This window comes from Mustela lutreola, chromosome 1 (genome assembly GCF_030435805.1).
Source record: "Mustela lutreola isolate mMusLut2 chromosome 1, mMusLut2.pri, whole genome shotgun sequence".
In the NCBI taxonomy this organism is placed as follows: domain Eukaryota; kingdom Metazoa; phylum Chordata; class Mammalia; order Carnivora; family Mustelidae; genus Mustela; species Mustela lutreola.
In genome coordinates, this window is record NC_081290.1 from 244,021,709 (window position 1) to 244,042,958 (window position 21,250).

At 47.2% G+C, this 21,250-nt stretch overlaps 1 protein-coding gene across 1 annotated transcript in view; it reads left to right on the plus strand.

Annotated features, from left to right (window-relative positions):
• The first annotated feature begins 741 nt into the window (after positions 1–741).
• Positions 742–21,250, plus strand: part of SPON1 (spondin 1) — a 256,540-nt gene continuing 236,031 nt past the window's right edge. Inside the window, exons 1-2 of the mRNA XM_059136775.1 lie at positions 742–1,139; positions 19,342–19,448. Of these exons, the coding sequence (XP_058992758.1) occupies positions 902–1,139; positions 19,342–19,448 (345 nt within the window). The 5' untranslated portion in view covers positions 742–901. The remainder of the gene's footprint in view (positions 1,140–19,341; positions 19,449–21,250) is intronic.

A 21,250-nucleotide genomic window follows, 5' to 3' on the forward strand; every position in this document is an offset into this window, starting at 1 on the left:
ATTTTATGACTGTGTAGGTATAAGTAGAAATACATTAACGTTATATAGGATAACATTTTATTAGACCGAAATGGTTTTTTCTTCTTCTGATTTTAAAGAAAATATTTTCAGGAGTCTCCAAAAATATTTCAGGCCGTAGGCGCTGTGCCTACTGGGCGCAGCTGGGTGAGTCATTCGGCTCCTTTCTCATCCTCCAGCCTGACCTGCTCCAAAAGAGCAATAGAGTCCAACAGTCATGGCATCCGACCCTCACTTAACTGTTCATAGCAGCAGGCCTCAGTCTGCTCATCTGTAAAACGAGTGAAAGTGCGGTCCTGTTTGCTGTGCGCAGGGAGAGTGGAGAGTGGAGCAGATACCCTTCGCCAAGCACCCAGCATACTGGTAGGTGCAAAGTAGGTGTGCAACAAAAGTTAGTTTTCAGTCTTTCCCTCCCTGGAGCATTCGACCGCGCAGGGTGCAAAGCTGTAGCTGGGGTGGGGACCTCAACCTCCTTGGTGGTGGGACAGAACCCGTCGCGTCCCCGTGCCTTATGATTTCCTCGCCAGACCCTGGGAATTCGGCGTCGCAAAACAAACACGGCCGCGCCGCTAATCGCCCGCTCGGAAACAAAACAGCGCTGCGCTCGGGGATCTGGGCAAGATGAGCCCGCCCTCCTCCCCCTACGCCGCCGCCCTCCCTTCCTCGCGCGGCTCGGGAGCTCAGCTCAGCTCAGCTCAGCGCAGCGCGGCGCAGCTCCGCAGCCGCCAAGGCGAGACCGGCACGGTCTCCCGGTTGCCAGCGCCGGCTCCGAGCTCCCGCTCCTCGCCCGGGCTCCGCCGGGTCTCGCTTCTACGGGGACCCTCGGGCAGGCGTCGCGTGGCGAGGGCCGGCGGCAGCCGCACAAAGTTGAGCGCCCGCGAGGATGAGGCTGGTCCCAGCACTCCTGAGGCTAAGTCGGAGTCCAGCGCTGCTGGCCCTGGCGCTGCCCCTGGCCGCGGCGCTGGCCTTCTCCGACGAGACCCTGGACAAAGTGCCCAAATCGGAGGGCTACTGCAGCCGCATCCTGCGCGCCCAGGGCACGCGGCGCGAGGGCTACACCGAGTTCAGCCTCCGCGTGGAGGGCGACCCCGACTTCTATAAGCCAGGAACCAGCTACCGAGGTAAGTGGCCCGGCGTGGCGCCGGGGGCGCGGCCCCCGGCCCCCGGAAGGGCGCCGACCGCGCGGTGCCGGAGGAGGGCGCACGGTCCCCGGGCGCACGCTGCCGGCGGAGCCCAGCAGGGGCCCTCTGTCCTGGCTGCCCTCAGCCCCTGTCGCCGCGAACCCTGTGCGGCTCCCGAGCCAGCGTCCGGGGCCGTCGCGGGGGCCGCAGCCAGGCGGTGCAGCCCCAGTTCGTAAGCGCGGTCCCCGGGCGTGGGCTGCAGCCGAGCTACGCGCCACGCCGGCCTGGCTGGGAGGCAACCTGGCTTCCCCCCTCCCTCCCGCCCCCTAGCCCGCTCCGGGAGAGCAGTGGAAACCGGTCTTCCTCCGGATCCGCCTCTGGAGTGGAGGGAACCTTGGTTTCTCTCTGTTGGGTCCCAGACCAGGTGGGGGACAGGCTTCCCTCTCTCCCATCCCTGAAGGGGAGGATACCAGCTTCTCTGAGACCAGCCCCCGGGACGGTCACTCCAGCTTCCTTGGACAGACGACTTCAGGAAAAGGGACTTAAGCTTCTCCCTTGACTGGTCCCGGGGCACGGGAAGGAGAGGAGGAAGAGTCTGAAGCTTTGGGAAGGGCCCTCGGAAAGAACTCCAAATTATTTTCCAGGCGAGGGAGAAGAGTCTGGATTTCTAGGACAGGCTCCGGATGGAATCGGCCTCCAAGGAGCGCTGTGAGGATTCGGAATAGGAAGGGAAACCCCGTGAAGACGGAAAGGAAAGCCCAAATTCCCGAGACCTGCTCCCTGGAGGCCGGAGGATCCTGGCTCCAGCCACCCCGAGGTTCTGCTGCTGGGGGGATGTCGCGCCTACACTCCTCCGCCAAGCGCGGGCTTTCAGGGGCGCGGGGAGGGGATGTCCAGGCAGGTGAGCGCCTCCTGGGCAGGAGAGCCGCTCAAACCGCGCAGACCTAAAGCCCCCTGACTCCATCCCCACCGCCCACCACCTCTCTCCGCAGCCCAGCATCTCCCCTGGACATCTTTTACCCGCGCAGCAGCCGCCGTTCTCTAGTTGGGTGACAGGACCTGGGGCAGGGAAGGAAGGCTGCCCGGTTTCACCTGGGGCCCCGCGGGCGGGGAGTGACGGGCTGCTTGTCCCCCGCGCCCCTCGCCTCTTCGTGAGGCCGCCCTGGCGCCTCGCGGGTAAGAGCGGGTCTTGGGGGCAGCTGGTGGGCTCCAGGCCGCCGCCCTTGCATCCCCGCCTTCCGGGTTCCCAGAGCTCTGCGGCAGGAAGCGGTGGAGAGCCCTGGAGAAAGTTTGGGCCACTGTCAGCGGGCGCACCCGCCGCACAGGCCACCGTAAGCAGCCGCTACCCTTCTCTGAACGCTCCTCCCGGTTCCCCCGATCATGTCCCCGGGATCGTGTCCCAGACTTTGTCCACCTGGAGCTTCCCAGAGCGGCGTCCGGGCGCCCCCCGCACACAGCAGCGCTCAGCGCCTGGCGAGCCCCTCTGACCCCCGCGCACAGGCCAGCGGGACCCTCGGTACTGCGCGCAGAAGGAGCCCCCGGCCCAACCCGGGGAGGGAACCCGCGGGATAGCGGGGCTTGCGGGTGCGGCCTCAGCCTTTCCGAGGAGCTGGGAGACAGCCAGTCCTCTCCGTGGACCAGAGGGAGGCGGGAGTACTCCCCTTGGCCTCTTGAGGCCTCACCAAAAACCCAGGACCTGGTTTCCCTGGGGAACCCGCCCAAGCTCCACGTGGCAGCGAAAGAGGCAGCTTTGGAGTCGGATGGACTTTAGTAGCTGTGTGACCTTGCGCAAGTCTTTTAATTTCTCTGAACTGATTTCCCAGCAGTGGAACTAGCTATTTACCCAACCGCTCTGGTGGTTGTAAGGAGTAAATGAGATGACAGAGTTGAGTCGCCCGAGATGCCCAGGACATGTTTGCTTGAGTTGGATTAAACCTTTTTGGTTTAATAACAGAGGGATGTGCCTAGTCAGATCTGATTTGGGTGTGTGTGTATGTAACTAAAAGTAGGTGTTCTCAGCACTGCTTAGTCCAATCTACAAATGAATGGTGGCTATCTGGGTCCTCACGAATTAATGGAATGAATGAACGAGTGATTTTTTCGTATTAGCCCAAGACTGTTCTTAGTATAAGCCCAAGAGGATATTTTTAGGTGATTTAGGCAAGTCGAGGGGTGCATGCCCCTGTCCTACCAGGCATTTCTTCCCACACAAATCCTCCCTGTTGGGCTGAGCATGGGCAGCTGGTACCCTAACCTTGGGGAGTAGAGGCCCCTGGTATTCTCATGATTGGCAGAATCTCCATGACCTGGAGGTGAGAACCTGGACTGGGTGTGGGGGGCACCAGACTTCCACCGATAGGTTTTTCCAGCCTAAACATTAGCCTTTTGGACTGTGACTCCTCACTAGGGCTATTGGCCGGCAGTCTCCTTTTCTCCCTTCTGGTGCCTGAGGGATCTTGAAAGGAAGATGTTGCAGGAACCATGCTGGGGCCTTCTGAGCAAATACCCTGAGATTAGAAAACCTGATTCCGCCACTCAAAGTTAGGAGGAAAAGGGCGCTCGCCTAGTTAGTTTGTGACATTTTCTGTTGGCTTATACTTTCTTAGAATAATTATGTTAAAAGTAAATCGAATGCATTCTGTTCAGGGTATTGACTCAGGGCCGTGGGAGTTAACATTCCTCTGCTGTTCTGGTTGCTTTTTTACTTTTTCTTGAGTTAGAGCCCCTCACAAGCCTTGGAATCAATGGCTTGTTTTCCTGCCTGAAATCTTTGTCTCCAGAATTCCTGTTCATCCCTGAATAGCTTCTGCTCTCCATACCCCCCACCCAGGATCTGCTTTAGGTATTCTACACTGGATTAAAATGGGCACTGTGTTTAAAAAAAAAAAAAAAAAAAATATATATATATATATATATATATATAGAGAGAGAGAGAGAGAGAGAGAGAGATATGACATGAGATTTCTTCTCAACAGCCAGGATCCAATGGAGATTATTATTCAGGCTTTTCTAAGTTGTTAGTACTATATTGACTTCCTTCTCTCTCCCACCACTTCTCTCTACTCTCCCTCCCTCTTCCCCCTATCCCCCTCCCTTGGCAATAACTGTGCTTTAGAAAGCTCTGAAAGGCCTGCTCTGTTTCTGACCATGGCCTCCTTTGACAAGGAGATTACAGTGATTAAAAATAACAAGTTGAGGATCCTCAAGGGGCTTCCCATATAGGAGGACAATTTGCAGGACCAGCCATTCCCAGATCACAATTTCAAGCCAAATAGAAGAAAATCAGCTGAAATGTTCAAGAATTGATTGAAAATAAAAGAGGCTCTTTTGTCTAACGAAAGGTCTGTTTATGAGGAAAATAAAGCCAGACCCTGGCTAATGAGAGTGGCTTTTCCTAGATGCTCTTTAAAGGGAAATTTCAAGGAACTTGATGGGAAAAGAATGTCCAGTTGCGGTTTCAAAAGCTTGTCCAACTTCAAGCACAATTGCGGGATTTATTCTAAACAGGGAGGTCTGGAGACCTCCAAAGCTGCCTGGCTTTCTCTTTCTTTATCCCCCCCTGGGGCACACAATGCCATAGGAGTGGGTGTCCCGGAGAGCCCCATCTCAGTCTGGTAGAAAGAGCTTAGGCTTTGATGTTGACTGGGTCTGTTTCAACTTCTGCTCAGTCGTATATTCACTGTGTGACCTCAGGCAGGCCACTTCACCTCTCTGAGCCATAATTTCTCCAGCTGTAAAATGAGAAAGCTCCCCCACTCCTTACAGCATCGCTGGGAGAGTCAGACATAATCTTTTTGTGGTGGTGGGGGGAATCTGTCATAGAGTAAGTGCTCAAAAATATATATATAATAAGATGATTATTTTGGAAATAGAAAAATACTTGATGGAGACACTGGATGAGACATTGTGTAAGTACTTCCTACTCATCTGACTTATTCTTTCCATTACTTTGAGGTAATTTATTGTTATTCTTATTTTACAGATGTGATGACCAACTCTCAGAGAGGTTTAGTAACTTCCCCATGATCACACAGCTAATAATCAGTAGAGTCAGGATACAAACTAAGGGATGTTTGACTCCTAAACATATGTTCTTAACCAGCCTTCTATATTGACACAGTAAAATGAAGGGGGAATAAAATGAATTCACTCTAGCTACCCTTGGGCTTCTGGATGGTGAGTCTTCATTGAAGGGAAGGAGCAACATTTCAAGATAATAACTGACATATCTTGGGATACAAAGTATAAAGTGATGGCTCCTTATTTACATTTGCTTTTTTTCTTTCTATAGACTTCAGGATTGCATTTCCTCATAAACCAGAGAATTAATTTAGGAACATGAACAACCTTGTCAATCTATAGCCAAGTCCTTTTGTTTGTGGGGAACCAGAAACAAATTGGATAGGGAAAAAACCCTAATTTGATGGTTGGTTTATTTTTACATGCAGATGTATACCACCATGCCTACCAAATGATGTATTTGGAAAGTACATATGGAGAATCTGAGAAATTTAAACTGGATAAGGACTTTTAAGTAAACTATTTCTGCTCTAGTGGGGTTTTTAAAAATTAAGTACTGCTGATGAAATTGTAATTCCCTGTAAGTCGACCCCCCTCTCCTTTTTTCTGCTACCATCCCCCTCTTTTTTAATCATGTTACTTAATTTTTTAAACTCCCCCCCCTTTAATAACTATTTAGTTCAGATTGATAAAAATTAAGAGTTTCATGAAATGCAAAAAAAAAAAAAAATTAAAACTTAACCAAAAATGAAAGCATATCAAATAGACATTTGTCAAGGTTAGAACTTGGGTACTCCCGGGACGCCTGGGTGGCTCAGTTGGTTAAGCAGCTGCCTTCGGCTCAGGTCATGGTCCCAGCGTCCTGGGATCGAGTCCCACATCGGGCTCCTTGCTCCGCAGGGAGCCTGCTTCTCCCTCTGACTCTGCCTTCCACTCTGCTTATGCTCGCTCTCGCTCGCTCGCTCTCTGACAAATAAATAAATAAAATCTTTAAAAAAAAAAAAAAAGAACTTGGGTACTCCCCACGCACGGTGAAGTTGTCATTCCATTGCTGCCGACTGACTCAGCTGGAACAATAGGGTATAACTGCTGATATGTCCACCAACATGGGCTAACATAGCAAGAACTTTTCATCATTCCTCTCCATTTGCTTGTTACACAGAGTGTCAGATGTAGGTCAATATTAATTTTTGTGGGGGAGGAAAACCCCTTACCAAGTTATATTAGTTGAGATACAGGTTAAGCTCGTGTTCCAAAGAGACCCCAAAATACAGTGTTTTAAATAAGAGGTAAATGGGAAGTCTCAGATGATGGACAGCTTTGCTCCACAGGGTCAGCCAGGAGACCAGATTCCTTCTGTTGTGTGGCTCGGCCAAACCCCTAGCACTCTGCTGTCCCATAGGTGGCCACGAGTGACAGCACCTGAAATGTAGCTAGTCCACATTGAGATGTGCTGTGTCAAGTACATACTGGTTGTTGAAAAATTAGGATGAAAGAAAAATAAACTTCTCCAATAGCTTTTTATGTTGATTACGTATTGAGGTGATAATTATATATATTAGGTTAAACAAAACATAGGGCTAAGATTAATTTTACTTGTTTTACACTTATGTCTACCAGATACTTGTTAACAAATACAGTGAATTTCACCTGCCTTGAGCTTATTGCTGCTGGTTACAGTCATGTCACTACCAACACATCTGGGTTCTGGTCAGCTGGCAGCTTTCTTTTGCATCACGTGACCCAGAATGGTGCCCAGCACTTCCAAACACACTCTACTGCTAAGAATTTAGTGACTTCACCACATCTAGCTGCAAGGGAGCCTGGGAAATAGAACATTTAGCTGGGCAGCCAAATGCCTAGCCAAAACATGGGGAAAGAACTCGTTGTTTTCCAAAAGGATGAAGGTGAAAATGGATTTAAAGGCACAATTAGCTATCTCTGCCACATGTTTTAAGGCACAGTCGTATAAAAACACAGTATTTTAAGGCCTCTCACCCAGTGAAAGGGATCTAGACGGTCTTCTCAACAGCATGTGAGGTTGATATACTTGCTAAATGAGTCCACAGGGAAAGGAGAGTTCCTGTGTGTGTGTGGGAGGAGTATTGGTAAGCTTCATAATGAGAAGAAAAAGGTATGTCAGACTGGCCTGTTCTGTCTCACCTTCTCCCTCAGTAAAGGAGGAAGCTATAAGGACAGAAAGGAATGACGGCGGAAGTGGATGAAATAAGACAACGAGAGAGAGAAGAAGGAGGAGGAGAAGAAGGGAAAATAAACTAAAAGAGAAAAAAACAAAAGCTCCCTGGGGTATATATTCCGAATGAAAATGAAAGACAATTTGAGGAGACAGGAGACCCAGGGTTAGGTTCAAGAGGCACTATGGAAAGCAAAGATCCCATAAGTCAAAATTATTCCTTAAAGATCCTTTCGAATTGTACATAAACTACACAGGTACTAGACTGAAGGTAGCCTTACTTGTGTCCCCTTCCAGACAGTTCTGTTAGTGGGGAATGGAAGCAAACCAACATTTCGCAGAGGTCCAGCGCTGCTAATTGTCCTTCCAGCACTGGAAGGGACCAGTGCTCCCCCAACTGAATAACAGGTAAAACAAATGGTTTGCTTGTCCCCAACCACTGATGTGACGGGTACAAAATACTCACTGTGATGGGTGAGGGGGTGGGAGTCTCCTCTCATGCACACTCAAGCATGTGTGTGCATTGAATGGAGTGGCAAGTGGCCCAAATTATCAAAGGTGTTCTTTCTTCTATCTTCTTCTGACAGCGTACAGTTGTGTATGTGATGACGTCGTAAATGTCTACAGTATCAGGGAGCTTATCATGTCATAGAATGCTTTCCGCATGGCTGGCCAGCTCTTGCTGGTATACATTTCCCACTTTTATAGGGTGTCTTGGCTGGGCTGGAGTTGGGGCTAGGATGGGAAGGGTAAGGAGTTAGGTGACATCACCAGATGTCCTTGGGAGTTCCACATAGTCAAGGCTTCTAACTTTCACAGAATATTCAAAACTTCCATGAAAAGTTCTGGAAAAGTCAGACACATCTATGGGATTAGCTGAGGCCCGGAAGACACATGGGAAATAACTTGAACCCTATCTACAGTTGTGGCTCAGGTATTTGCAGATATGCATCCCTGGACTTCAGGAGGGCAGAGAAGGGCTCCAAGCACAAGCCAACCTGCGTGGGGGATAGGAGTGTGGGTGGATGGGCAGAGTCAGAGCAGGTCATAAGAACTGGGTGGTGATTCTAGGTGCTATAGGAAGCTCTTATGATCCTCCTCCTGTCCTCTCCTCCTCCTTCTCTCTTTCTCCTTCTCTTCAGCCTTCTTCATTTCCTTTCTTTCCTTTTCTTTCTTCCCACAGCTGCAACACTACCCTTTGAATTTTACAGACACACCAAGCTCATTCCCACCCCAGGGCCTTTGTACATACGCTTCCCCTTGACGAGAATGGTCATGCCCACATCTTCGTGTGGCTTGCCCCTCATCTTTTAAGTTCAACTCAGATTTTATCCCTTTAATGAGGCTTCTCTGACCACCTGTTTATGTTCCCCATTACATTTGCCTGATTTTGTTTTCATCATAGCCCTTAATCACTCTCTGAAATTATCTTGTGCATCATCTACCTCCTCATGCTGGAATAGGCGCTTTATGAGAACAAGGACTGTGTCTTTCTTATTTGCCATTTCTAGCACCCAGAACAGTCTATGGACATAACAGGCACTAAATCATCATTCTTGGGGGGGACAAAAAAAACAACAATGAAGAATGCTCATGTGAGATCTCCCTCTAAGAGACTTAGATATGAGAAAGAGAAAGAAGAGAAAGTATTTGTCAGCCAGAGAAGTGAGACCAGAGACGGGGATCAACAGCAAGGAGGGAGCTCCAGGTGGTGGCAGCAGAGAGAAAGGATGCCCGGTGCCCTGGGGGCACTGCCTGGGGGATGGCGCGGTGAGGACCAGCAGATGGCTGGGTCCCAGGTGAAGACTGTTGGGAGGAAGGTGATCCGCATTCTGGAAAGCCAGGTCAGGGATGGTTCAGAGGTGAAGAGCTGAAGGACAGCAAGCAAAAGAGCAAAGGGAAGGGGCTCCAGGTTCAGACACTGGCTCTGATTGAACGAAAAAGGGGGCAGAGAGAGGATTCTTGACCCATCACACCTAGACACCAATTATCAAGTGACTTCCCCTGGAATTACCACTTGGTGGGATTATTTGTGTGGTTTCCAAACCTAGCTATGCATCAGAATCACTTGGAAAAGTAAACAAACAAACCATAGCATCCCGGACCCACCCCAGACAAAGGGCTGGGTTCCAGAAATCTATTATCTGCCTTTTTTTTTTTTTTTTTTTGGTAATGGAGAGGGAGGGAGAAGCAGAGGGAGAGGGAGAAAGAGAATCCTAAGCAGGCTCCACACCCTGTGGAGCTCGATGTGAGGCTCGATCTCACGACCCTGAGATCATGACCTGAGTTGAAATCGAGAATAGATGCTTACCTGACTGAGCCATGCAGGCGTGCTCCCCCAAACCTTTTTTTAAATTTTAAAACAAGATGGGGAGAGACAAATAGAGGGTGACCAAAAGGTAGTCACTTTTCTATGAGCATGCTTCCCCACCGCAGCCTCTCCCAGCCCCACCACGGCCTCCCGTGCTCTATGTAGGTGAATATGGCTCACATCACTGCCCTTTCCTGTTACAGTGAGTGGCCAGTAGAATGTCTTCAAAGCTAACATGATAGCAGCCTTTCCCTGCCTTGGCCATGGAATGGTGGGGAGAGAAGAATCGAGAGCTTCCTTTAGGTTGACAACATTCCCAAACTGGCAGAGCCTGAGGCACAGCTGGGCTGGTTGTACTTTCCTCTTGCCAACATTTCCCTTCCGTGTAACTTCCGCTCATGGGTCCAAGTTTGGTTGTCCGGAGATGAGCAAACAAAGTCTCCCCCTTGGCCACATGTCAGCCCTTGAGGTGTTTGTGGAGAAATACCAACTCCAGCGTCTCTTCTCACTCCAATGCCCCCCCTTTCTTCAGCCATTCTTTCTAGGGTGCTGTTTCTCATCCCCTTGCACTTTGTACTCCAGATGTGCCCTGATAGGGATGGAACATGAGGAAGGATTATCTTCCTTGTCCCGAACACTGTGTTTGTGTTAAGCCGGGTCTGGCGTTGGCTGCTTTGGCAGCTGTGCTGTGCTCTGGGATCGTGCTGAACTTCTTGCCAGTTAACATGCCTGTGAACTCCTGGGAAGGCGTGTATCCCTCCTCTCCCTGTACTGGTGTGACTGGTTCTTGAATCTAAAATTTGACATGATTCCTCCTGACTTGGTCTTAGCCTTCCTCAGACTTAATCCAGCACGTTTCGGCCCCTCCCTATAGCTGTCAACCACTCATGAATCTGGATTCTGTCACTGAGGAATCGAGCCACATAATCTAATTTTGGATTATCTACAATTTTGATAAGCAGTCTTAGAAATCTCTAGCAAAGCTGATAAGAATAGTTGAGCAGGTCAGGCCTCCTTTGACTTTCCTTGAGTTTTTCCCTAAAGTTGACATCTAGTTAATAGTTGTATTTTTTTTAAGATTTTTTTTTAAATTTATTTATTTGGCAGGCAGGAGGCAGGCAGAGAGAGGGAGAAGCAGGCCCCCTGCTGAGCAGAGAGCCCGATGCGGGACTCAATCACAGGACCCTGGGATCATGACCTGAGCCGAAGGCAGAGGCTTTAACCCACTGAGCCACCCAGGCGCCCCAACATCTAGTTAATAGTTTTTTTGAAGTCAGCTGATTTGCTGTCATCTCAGTGACCTTTAAGTACCAACTGCCACCTTCCTGGTCAACCACCTCGGTTTAGCCACAAATACGGTTCCCCCAGATTGCTAAGGAATCATACAGTCTAGGCAGAATTACTTTCTTTCTTTGTTTCAAAATTAGTGGAGGCTCTTTCCATGCAACATGTCAGGAACAAAGTTAACCTAAGTAAAGCAAAAAGAGAATTATTGAGTCTCATATTTGGAAAGTCTAGGGGTGGATCTGGCTTCAGGTATAAATGGATCTAGGAACCCAAAAAGGTTCTCTCCTCCCTCTCTGCTTTCCACACCTTTGTTCTACCTTGTCTGTCTCACTCCTCCTATCCTTTATCTCTTGGCTGTGTTTCTATGAGTTGTCCTCATTTTTCTTACTACAGATAAACTTTCTCCAAATAACAAGGAGGAGAGCCGCCAAGAACCTTGAATGAAAAGCCTTTCAGTTAGTTCTGTAACTAAAAGAAAGGCCTTTGTCCCTTTAACTGTAAACTGGAAAATCTCAGGGAAGGATTCTGATTGGTCCATCTTGGATCATAGACCCAGGTGACTGGGATGTGGAGAGAGATTAAATTTGGGTCATAGTCACTTCTGTGATATTATGTTTCGGGAGGGAGATCATCCAGCCCCAAAGATCGTCCAAATAGGGGAAGAAGTGAGGCTCCTGGGCAGTGTGCAGCCTTGGCGCTACCTGCCCTCACCCATGTTCCCAGCCACACTCTCTTGGCTGACACATTTCCAGGTCCCCAGGAGCTTCCTTCCCACCCATCCTGCTTCCTGTCCATGCAATGGTCAGTTCAGAACTCATTCATCTGGCTCCCAGCTGTCCCATGAAGTGGGAGCACATAGGGGAAAGAATGAGCTTCTCTTGAGCTGTTGCAATGTGCATCATACACATTCCCTCTTTTCGTCCTTACAACAAACCCATTAGATGAGAATGATGATCCCTATTTTATGGATGAGAATGATTTATTTTTAAGACAGCTTATCACTTTAATATTTATGTATACTCACTATTACAAATAGTAATTCATTGTCATAATAATAATATGAGATAAATACTATTACTGCCATTTTAGAGGAGATTAGAAACTGCGACCATGAGAGGTGAAGTCACTTGCCCAAGGTTGCACATAGGAAATGGGGTCGGGGGGACTCAAATCCAGACTTATTAGTTACATCCATTATAGAAAAACAGTTTTTGATTTTTAGATATGTGTGCTATTTCATTTGGAATGGGAGATGTTTCATCTCTGGCTGGGGATGCTGGATCACTGGCTAAAGAAGACCATCCAGGGGAGGAGGGTAAGCCAACCCTACCATACACACGGCTCATCTTTAGATTTTCAGCCTTATCTTCCCATCTGTCAACCCATCACTAGCATCTCCTCTCTGATTCTGACTGGGTGGGCTCAACTGGGCCAATTTCTAAGTGAAGCATCTGAGTTGCAGCTTCCACGTTCTCTGAACATCATGCAGAGCAGGGAGGGGGCCACGGTGGCTTGTGGACTGCTCCAGTAGTCCTTGGAACCCCCCTGTTGCAAGTTAAGGCAGAAGTTAAATTCTCTGTAGTTGACATGTGGGACATGAGGACTGGGGCAGCTCAGTTACATTTAGCAGGTGGATGGCGGATGCTGGCCCTGGGATGGGTCTGGGGTCTGGTTTGGGGTATTTTCACTGCTGTTGGGGCTGGGGAGTCAAGCCCACAGGCAGAGTGGGGAACATGATGGTAGTGGGTGAGCTCCAGTGAGGGTGATAAGCACAACAGATGAACTGGGTAACAGCTCTTCAGAGTGTGTGTTATATGGTTGATGCACCAACCTTTGAAGGACCCAGAAAAGTATTTGGGAACTGGGGTTTGCATATGGCCAGTGTACCCACAGCTGGGGAGAACTCAACCTTGCGCAGAGATTTAAGGCCAAGCTCCAGTGTGAAAAGTCGGTCCTCATGTAAGCAAGGCAAGCCAGAGAGGCCCTGGGCACTGGTTTTTAGGGAAGGGCTATTATTCAGTAACCATACAACTTCCAGCCTCATCTTCCTAAAACATAAATCTGAATGTGACATTCCCTAATTAAACCCCCTGTTCCCCCCAACCCAGGATGCCCTCATCTCCTCCAGGGTGGTATCCCAAGGCTTTGAAGGCTTTGAAGTTTCTACCCCCTGTTTGCCTTCTTCCCCTGACCTCTAGCATACCTATTCTTCCTCCCAGCTTGCATTTTATGAAATACAGAATTGCTTCCGGTTTCCAAAGCCGAGACTGGCTTGTCATGCCTTTCCCTCTCCCTGGAGTGCTGTTAGTCCTCTCGTCCACTGAACAAACTCCTGTTCCTCATTCAACTTGGCGCTCAAATGCTACATCCTTCTGGAAGCCTCCTCTGGCTCCCACAGTAGACCCAGATCCTCCCTCCTCTGGGATCCCAGAGCACTTTGTTCCTATCTCCATAACAACCATCATGTATTTATGTATTTATGTATTTATTTATTTGAGAGAGTGAGCGAGAAAGAGAGCACAAGATGGAGGAGGGTCAGATGGAGAAGCAGACCCCTTGCTGAGCAGGGAGCCCATGCGAGGCTCGATCCCAGGGCCCCGGGATCATGACCCAAACCAAAGGCAGACTCTTAGCTGACTAAGCCACCCAGGTGCTCCCCAGATGTGTCTTTTCTTCCCAGCTTTTAGATTATATGATCCTAGAGGGAGAAGCCCTGTTTTTTCTCTGTGTTTCCAGAGGCAGAGCCCTGGGCTGTCAGAGACAAATGCTCAGTAACGAAAGGATGAGGGAGGCTAACGCACTCCACATAGTAACCCAGGGGGATTTTGGAGGAGGGACCAGAGCAGGAGGGAGCCCACTATGCATTGAAGACAAACGAACACCTTCTCATTCATTCATTCATTCATTCAATGAGTCTTTTTTTTTTTTTTTGAAGATTTTATTTATTTATTTATTTGACCGAGAGAGATCACAAGTGGCAGAGAGAGAGGGAAGCAGACTCCCTGCTGAGCAGAGAGCCCGATGCGGGGCTCGATCCCAGGACCTCCCAGGACCTGAGCTGAAGGCAGAGGCTCAACCCTCTGAACCACCCAGGCGCCCCCATTCTATGAATCTTTATTGAGCATTTACTGTGTGATAAAAGGCACACTAAAGGCTAAAAATATAGTGCAGCTTAAGACAGACTTGATCTCTGCTCTCGTAAAGTTTACAGGTTTTTAGAGGAGACCGGCATTTAACATATAATTCACAAGTAAGTATATACTTAAAACGGGTGAGAGGAATCTGGAAAAGGGAATGTGTGTTGGAAGGTTATAGTGTGTGTGGGGCTGAGGGGACATCACAGCAAACCCTGTACTGGGTGTGATGAGCTACAGGAAGATTATTCATTACAAGTGCTTACCCAGATCTCCCCAGAACCTGGCCTGTGAGGATCATCCCCAAATCCTGTGAGGATGATCCCCGCTGCAGTCCTCTCAGGGGTCCTTCAGGGGCACCTCCTAGAGTTTTTCTTGGGTGGTTCAGTGATTGTCCCTGAGGACCAGCTTTTTGAAACCCATCATTGGTTCATCAGCCTGTTGGGCATCACGATCTTTGTCATCATAATCATCACCTTTGTCATCGTCTTCTGCTGCCCCAACATCACCAGCACCATGGCCAGCATCCGTTACAGGTCTCGAATCCTTTTATGTTAGGCTCTGTGATGAATGTGTATTTAATCCTCTCCACATTCCCACAAGGAAGGCGATATCATTAACTTCTTTTTAAAAATGAGGGAACAGGGAGGTGAAATAACTTGCCAGAGGTCATGTAATTAATAAATGATAGCTCTAGGGTACTCATCCCAAATCTTTGCTCTTTTTTTTTTTAATTTTTTTATTTTTTATAAACATATATTTTTATCCAAATCTTTGCTCTTAACCAGTCCCCCGGATGTGCTTTCAGGATGGCTCTGGATGGACCTTTTTTGTTTTTTTCAAATCCTTCATAAACATTTTTTCTTGAATTTCTTGGGTCTCTTAATGGCCTCTCTTGGGAGGCGCTTGGGAAGAGTCATTAGAGAGAAGATTCTATTATTTATTGCCGAGCTGTCATCTTCAGTCATTACTGGGACTCAGAACACACTGCACATTTGTTTCTTTCAGGAGAGTCATATAATGGGGCTCTCTGGAGGGCTGGGATCTCCTGTCTTCCTTCAGATTATACTGTGTACCACCATCGTCACCAGTGATAATGAGGGATCGAAGCCCCACACTGAGTTCCACCTCCAGAGCCGCCATCTTGTTGGTTGTACTCAGTGAGGGAGAGTACCCCTCAGTGTTTTTGAACCAGCAGGAGTGCAGCACTCTGGGAAGCTGAGTTTATGGTTAGCCCTTTAAGGGCACTACCCAGATGTACAAAAAAGTGAATATTTATCATTCAGAAACATTACTTTATAATAATTTTATCAAAATATAACTAACCCAGGGAAAAGTTCACAAATCACACAGCTCAGTGAATTATCACATGTTGAGTACACTGGGGCAACCGGTCCCCAGATCAAGAAACAGAACATGATCTGTGCTCCAGAGGTGTCTCTTGTGCCCCCAACCCCCAGATCAATTCTCACTCCACTTTGCCTCATGGTAACTGCTGTCCTGACCTCTGCATCATAGATTATGTGGTCTGTTTTTGAACTTTGTAATTATCTCAAGTGAAAGAAGACACAGCTTTTGTATTATTTTGAGTGTCTTCTTTCACTCAGTTATGTTTATGAGATTCATCCCTGTTGTATGTAGTAGTAATTCCTTCCTTTGCATGACTACAGTGCGTTCAATTATACGAATATGCCATGACTTACATATCCATCTTACTGATGATGGACATTGAGCGTTTCCATACAATGTTACTATGAATCTTCTGATGGGTGTTGTGTGGTCCCCATCTGTATGCATTCCTGTTGATTTAGGGTGACATTACTGGATCATAGGGTGTGTATGTGTTCAGCCTCAGTAAATACCGCCAAAGAGTTTTCCAGTGAAAATTGCTTATTTTTGGTTCACCGGTGTTTGAAAGTTGCAGTTAACATTTGATATTGTTAGTCCTTTTATGTTTAGTCAACCTGATGGAAATGCAGTAATTTTTATCTCCCTGTTGGCTAACGAGGTTGGGTGTCTCATATGCTTTTTGGCCATTTGGAGACCTTCTTTAATGAAGTTTTAGTTCTTGTGTTTTGCCTATTTTTCTCTATTGTGTTGTCTATCTTTTTCTTATTGATCAGAAAGAAGCTTTATATGTTTTGGATTAAAGTCAGTTGCAAATACCTTCTTCCACACTCTGCCCTGCTTGTTCCTAATGGTGTCTTTTCTTGAGCAAAATTTTTATATCATCTCATCTATATATCTTCTCCTTTATTGTCAGTGTTTTGTTGTTGTTGTTGTTGTTTTGTATGTCCTGCTTAAAAAGTCTTTCTGACTCCAAGGTCATACATATTTTATCCTTGGTCAACTTCTGAAAGCTTTGTTGTTTTGTTCTTCACATCTACTCTACCATCTGTGTAAAGTTTATTTTGTGTGTGTGTGATCTGTAAGACCAAGAGACACCTGTTTTTACCTGGTTGTTTAGTTGCCCCAGCAGCTCTGTTGAAGATAATTGTCTTTTCCCCCAGCTGCCCTGCATCCCGTCCTTAATCATACATCAAGTTTCCAGGTACTCGTAGAACTTTTGCTAGACCCCAAACTATACAATTGGCCTTTCCTCCTTCCTTGCTAGGACACACTGGCCGAACTTCTGTAGCTGCATTAGTCTCAACTCGTGGTAGCCCAGGCCCCCCAACTTTTCAGCTCTCTAGATGGCCTTTGATATTCTTGACCCTTTGCATTTCCATGTATGTTTTACAATCAACCTGTCATTTCCCCAAAAAACATGATGACAGTTTAATTTAGATTGCACTGAATCTATAAATCAATTTGAGAAGAACTGACATCTTTATAACAGTGAGTTTACTTGTCCATGAACACAATTCAGTAAACTTAACCGCACATCAACTCTGTGCTAATCACTGTGCCAAGCCTAGATGTGGTTCTCGCTTTTGAAGGACTTGAGCGAGTAGGTAAACAAACACTTATCCACAAAATGCAATGTGATCATCTCATCACTGATAAGAGCTAATATTTATTAAGTGCCTCTTATATTCCAGGCAGGATTTTAAGAACTTTACATGTATTAATTCATTCACCCTTCCCACTGATACTTGGACGTAAGTGCTGTTATCATGCCCACCTGTAGGTTTTTTAATTGCAGTGCAGTCTACATACCATATTATATTAGTTTCAGGTGTACAACATAGCAATTCAAAATTTCTGTGCATCGCAAGGCAATCCATGATAAATCTAGCTACTACCTGTGGCCACATAAAGGTTTTATGATATGCTTAACTGTATTCCCTATGCTGTATATTGCGTCTCCTTCTCTTATTTATTTTATAACTGGAAGTTTGTACCTTTTAATATTCTCCCCCTATTTTACCCATCACCCCCACTCCACTCCCCTGTGACAACCACCAGATTTTTCTCTGTTATGTGAGTCTGTTTTTGTTTTCTTTTATTTGTTCATTTGTTGCCCCACTCTAGATAGCCTCAGACTGCTTTAAGGCTGGGAGTCTGTCCCTCAGGGATCTCAGCTCTTTCTTCTGACGTCAGAGTCATCATTCTCTGTCGGCCGCTCTTGAGCACTATACTTTCCTGGCTGTTTTACTGTGCTTTTCCTCTCACCCTTTCTTCCTTACTGGGAAGGTCTATTTGACCTTTTCTAGACATCAGTAGCCAATTAGAATGCTCTACTGCTTTTATGGGATGAACTGACCAATTATAGCGTGAGATTTGCAATCTTTGCGTCTCAAAGTCCTGCCCTGAAATATCACTGTGACCACTGGTGGCTTTTAGCTTTAGGGTTTTAGCTTTTAGGGTTTGGGGGTCCTTTATTTTTAGGACTGAAACTAGAAGACTAGAATATCCTTCCGTGACGGGTGGTTGCTTATCAGAATCATGTAAATGTTATTTGTTAAATGAATTGATTTTTAAAATTTTAAAGCTTAACCCTGTGAAATACCCATGCTATGACTAATATACTCACTATGTATAATTCTGGGTGGAATGTTATGTTGGGGAGGGAGTATGGCCCGAAGTCTGCCTCTGGGTCATCTTACCACCTTGGTGTGTCTGTTGACCTCTCTGTGTCTTTGTTTCCTGTCTGTGAAATTAAAGGGCTGGAATGGAAGATTCTTGGGAGAGGCTTGAGGCTCTAAGAGTCTATAATTCCACATTTAAAGTCCAGAATCTTAGCACTTTAATCCACACAGTAATTTAAATCTCAACTTACATAAATTTCAAGAAACTGGAATTGAGATTTTTTTTTTTTTTTTTTTTGGATGTCAGGCTCTGTGCTAGGGGATAGAGATACAAAGAATTAAAATGAATTCCTCTCCAGCATAACTCACAGTCCAATGGAGAAGGCTGGTAAAAAGAGTATTGCAATGCAATGCAAAAATTGCAAGAAAGAATTTCCATCTCGGGAGATTGAAGATACAAATGAAGGGGTGACCATCATTGCTGAGTAGACCCTTAAGCTAGATTTTCATGAAAACATAGTTATATTTTATAACTGTAGTTTATTTCCAGTTCATGCAAAGTAAACATGGATATTTCTGGTCCATGAGTGATTCTCTCTGTAGTTATTCAGAAACCCAGGTTCCTTCCCTCTTGTGGCTCCACCATCTTCTCGCATGACACCAGAGTCTCCTGCTGGATCCCCTGCATTCTGCAGCCATAGGTGGGAAAGCAAGAGTAGAAAGTTTGTGTGGGCCAGGATGGAAGTGGGATTCATCATGTCTGTCTGTGCTTTCCCTTGAAAGAATGAGAGTGCAAACAGACCTAACCTCAGGGGAGGCTGGGAATGTGGCCTAGCTGAGATCTCACAAGAAAAAGGAAGTATGTTTTGGAAAACATACAGCCATCTCTGCCCCCACAAAGGACTTTGTAAGGGAGTTCTGCTGTGAGCAGCTAGGTTTCTCTCAGACCAGTCTAATGGTGAAGTCCAACATGACACAGCTGTCAAGACGGGACTACTGACCAGGGACTCTCTTTATCAAATTGTGGATACTTGGAGAGAGCTCACTGAAGCCTTTGTTGGTTCAGCTGAGATCACAGTTGAGGCATTTCACAAGTTCTGAAATGTAGGGGGGAGCAGGGTGGAGGGCGATAGTTCATGACTCAAAGGAATGAGACTTTTCCACTGTCCACGACCCGTCCAACCCACAGGTCTGGCATACTGATGGAGAACTCGTGAACATCCCTTTGTCAGATGGAAGCCAGCTGATTCCTGTGCTCTTAATTTGCTTTCTTCTCTCTCCACAGTAACGCTTTCAGCTGCCCCTCCCTCCTACTTCAGAGGATTCACATTAATTGCCCTCAAAGAGAACAGAGAGGGCGATAAGGAAGAAGACCACGCTGGGACCTTCCAGGTAAGACCCCTCTGGGCTCCTCCACAGCCCCCGTGCCCTCGTGGGTGGAAGCCAGGTGAGAGGTGGGCAGACTGAGGAGCTTAAGTGACAGCAGAGACCCAGGGGCCCGAGGTGGCTGAGGTACCACTTCCTGAGGGCACTTCCCTTGGCCACAGTCATGGCGGATCAGGTCCGTTGGAAAGATGCATAAAGGAGTAGGCAGCAAATGCCGGAAAGCCTTCAGGCCCGGCCAGCAGGCAGGGCTCTGCTCTGAGCTCCCAGTGCCTGCGGGCGGCAGACAGCCCAGCTCTGTGGGACGCTCGGAGCCCTGGCGGGGCCCGGCTGTTTTTCCTGAGACCCCTTTGGTGACTGACTGGCAATTCTCAAGCGTCCACCGAACGAGAGCTTAGGATGGCCCGACTGGAAGGAATACGAAGCATAGGAGAAGGGCTATTAAAGGGACGAAGAGATTGATTTATGAGAGGAGATTAAAAGAATTAAACATGCTTTGCTTGGCTAAATGAACAGGGCTGAGTGTGAGAGGTGGTAATGGTCTTTAAATGTCAGTCCTCACAGAGCGGCCTCCTCCAGGGGAGGCTGCGTTTGACTTTGTACAAAAGGGCACGGCAAGACGAAAGTGGGTCAAGAGAAGAAAGGGAATCGCAAAGGCGAGGGCCCTGACAGTGAGTCATATTTTACCGTGGAATATTCTTCCAAGGGAAGTGGCGGGAACATCATCCCCTTTCAGAGGTTTAGAAAAAAGGCCATCCAGTCGTCAGAACCTGTCCCAGAAGGATTGGGGCCATCCTAGGAGGAGGCCTGGCCAAATTGGCTGGAACCATTTCTCATCTTAAATTTCCATTGTTCTAGAATCCATTTTTTATCTGGCATTTGCAAACTCAGAAGAACAAAATAAAACCTGAGAAATACGCCCATAGTTGACTGCTGGGGCCTCTGGTGCAATTGAGGGTGCCGTAGAGGGACCTGCCCCAAAATATCTTCTTCGTCCAAAGATATCTTTTAATCTTTTTGTAGCCAGGTTGTAATTTTGAATCCCCTGTTTTAAAAAATGTCCATTGCAAAAAAAAAAAAAAAATTCCATTGCTTCGGCTTTTGGGCTTCCAGCCTATTGGGACCGTTAATTCCATGCTCATCGTAATGTCCTTGTGTGTACTTAGGTATGAGCAGGAACTTTCTTGGCATATATCCGAAGACATTGCCCAATTATAATACTAATGATGGCCAATATTTGTTGGGTTCTGACCCTATGCCAGGCATTAGGTTAAGTTCTTTACTTTATTTTGGTTTATCTCCTCTTAATCTAATTAGTATACCTCATCTCCTTTTGGTTCTCCAAACAACCAAGTAGATAGGAACTTGTATTCCTGTTTCATGGATCAGGAAATTGAAACTAGCCAGGTTACATCATTTGCTTAATCAGCTAGTGAGGAATAAGGCCAGGTTCCTCCACCAGGTGTCTGATTCCAGAGACTGAACTGTTTAAGCTCTGAATAGTACTGAATAAGCTCCGGGCACAAGTGTGTTTGCACAGCGTGTCGGTGAGGTCATCATCCTCGAGAGAGGGAAATTCAGGCACGCGCTCAGCCCACAGAGCACTGAGGTCTAGTCCCCCGTCCTTGTTGCGCTAATTTACCTGGAGGTGTGGCTGGTGTTTCAGACTCGGGCAGCTGAGAGATCTGGGTGCCTGCCTGTCAGGAGGGGTAAAGTTCTAGGAAGGGAAGAGGTGGGGGGGGTGGGGGAGCATGGGACCTTAATTTTCACCCAGACAAAATGAATCTTCTCTAAAAGGATGCTTAGAGATA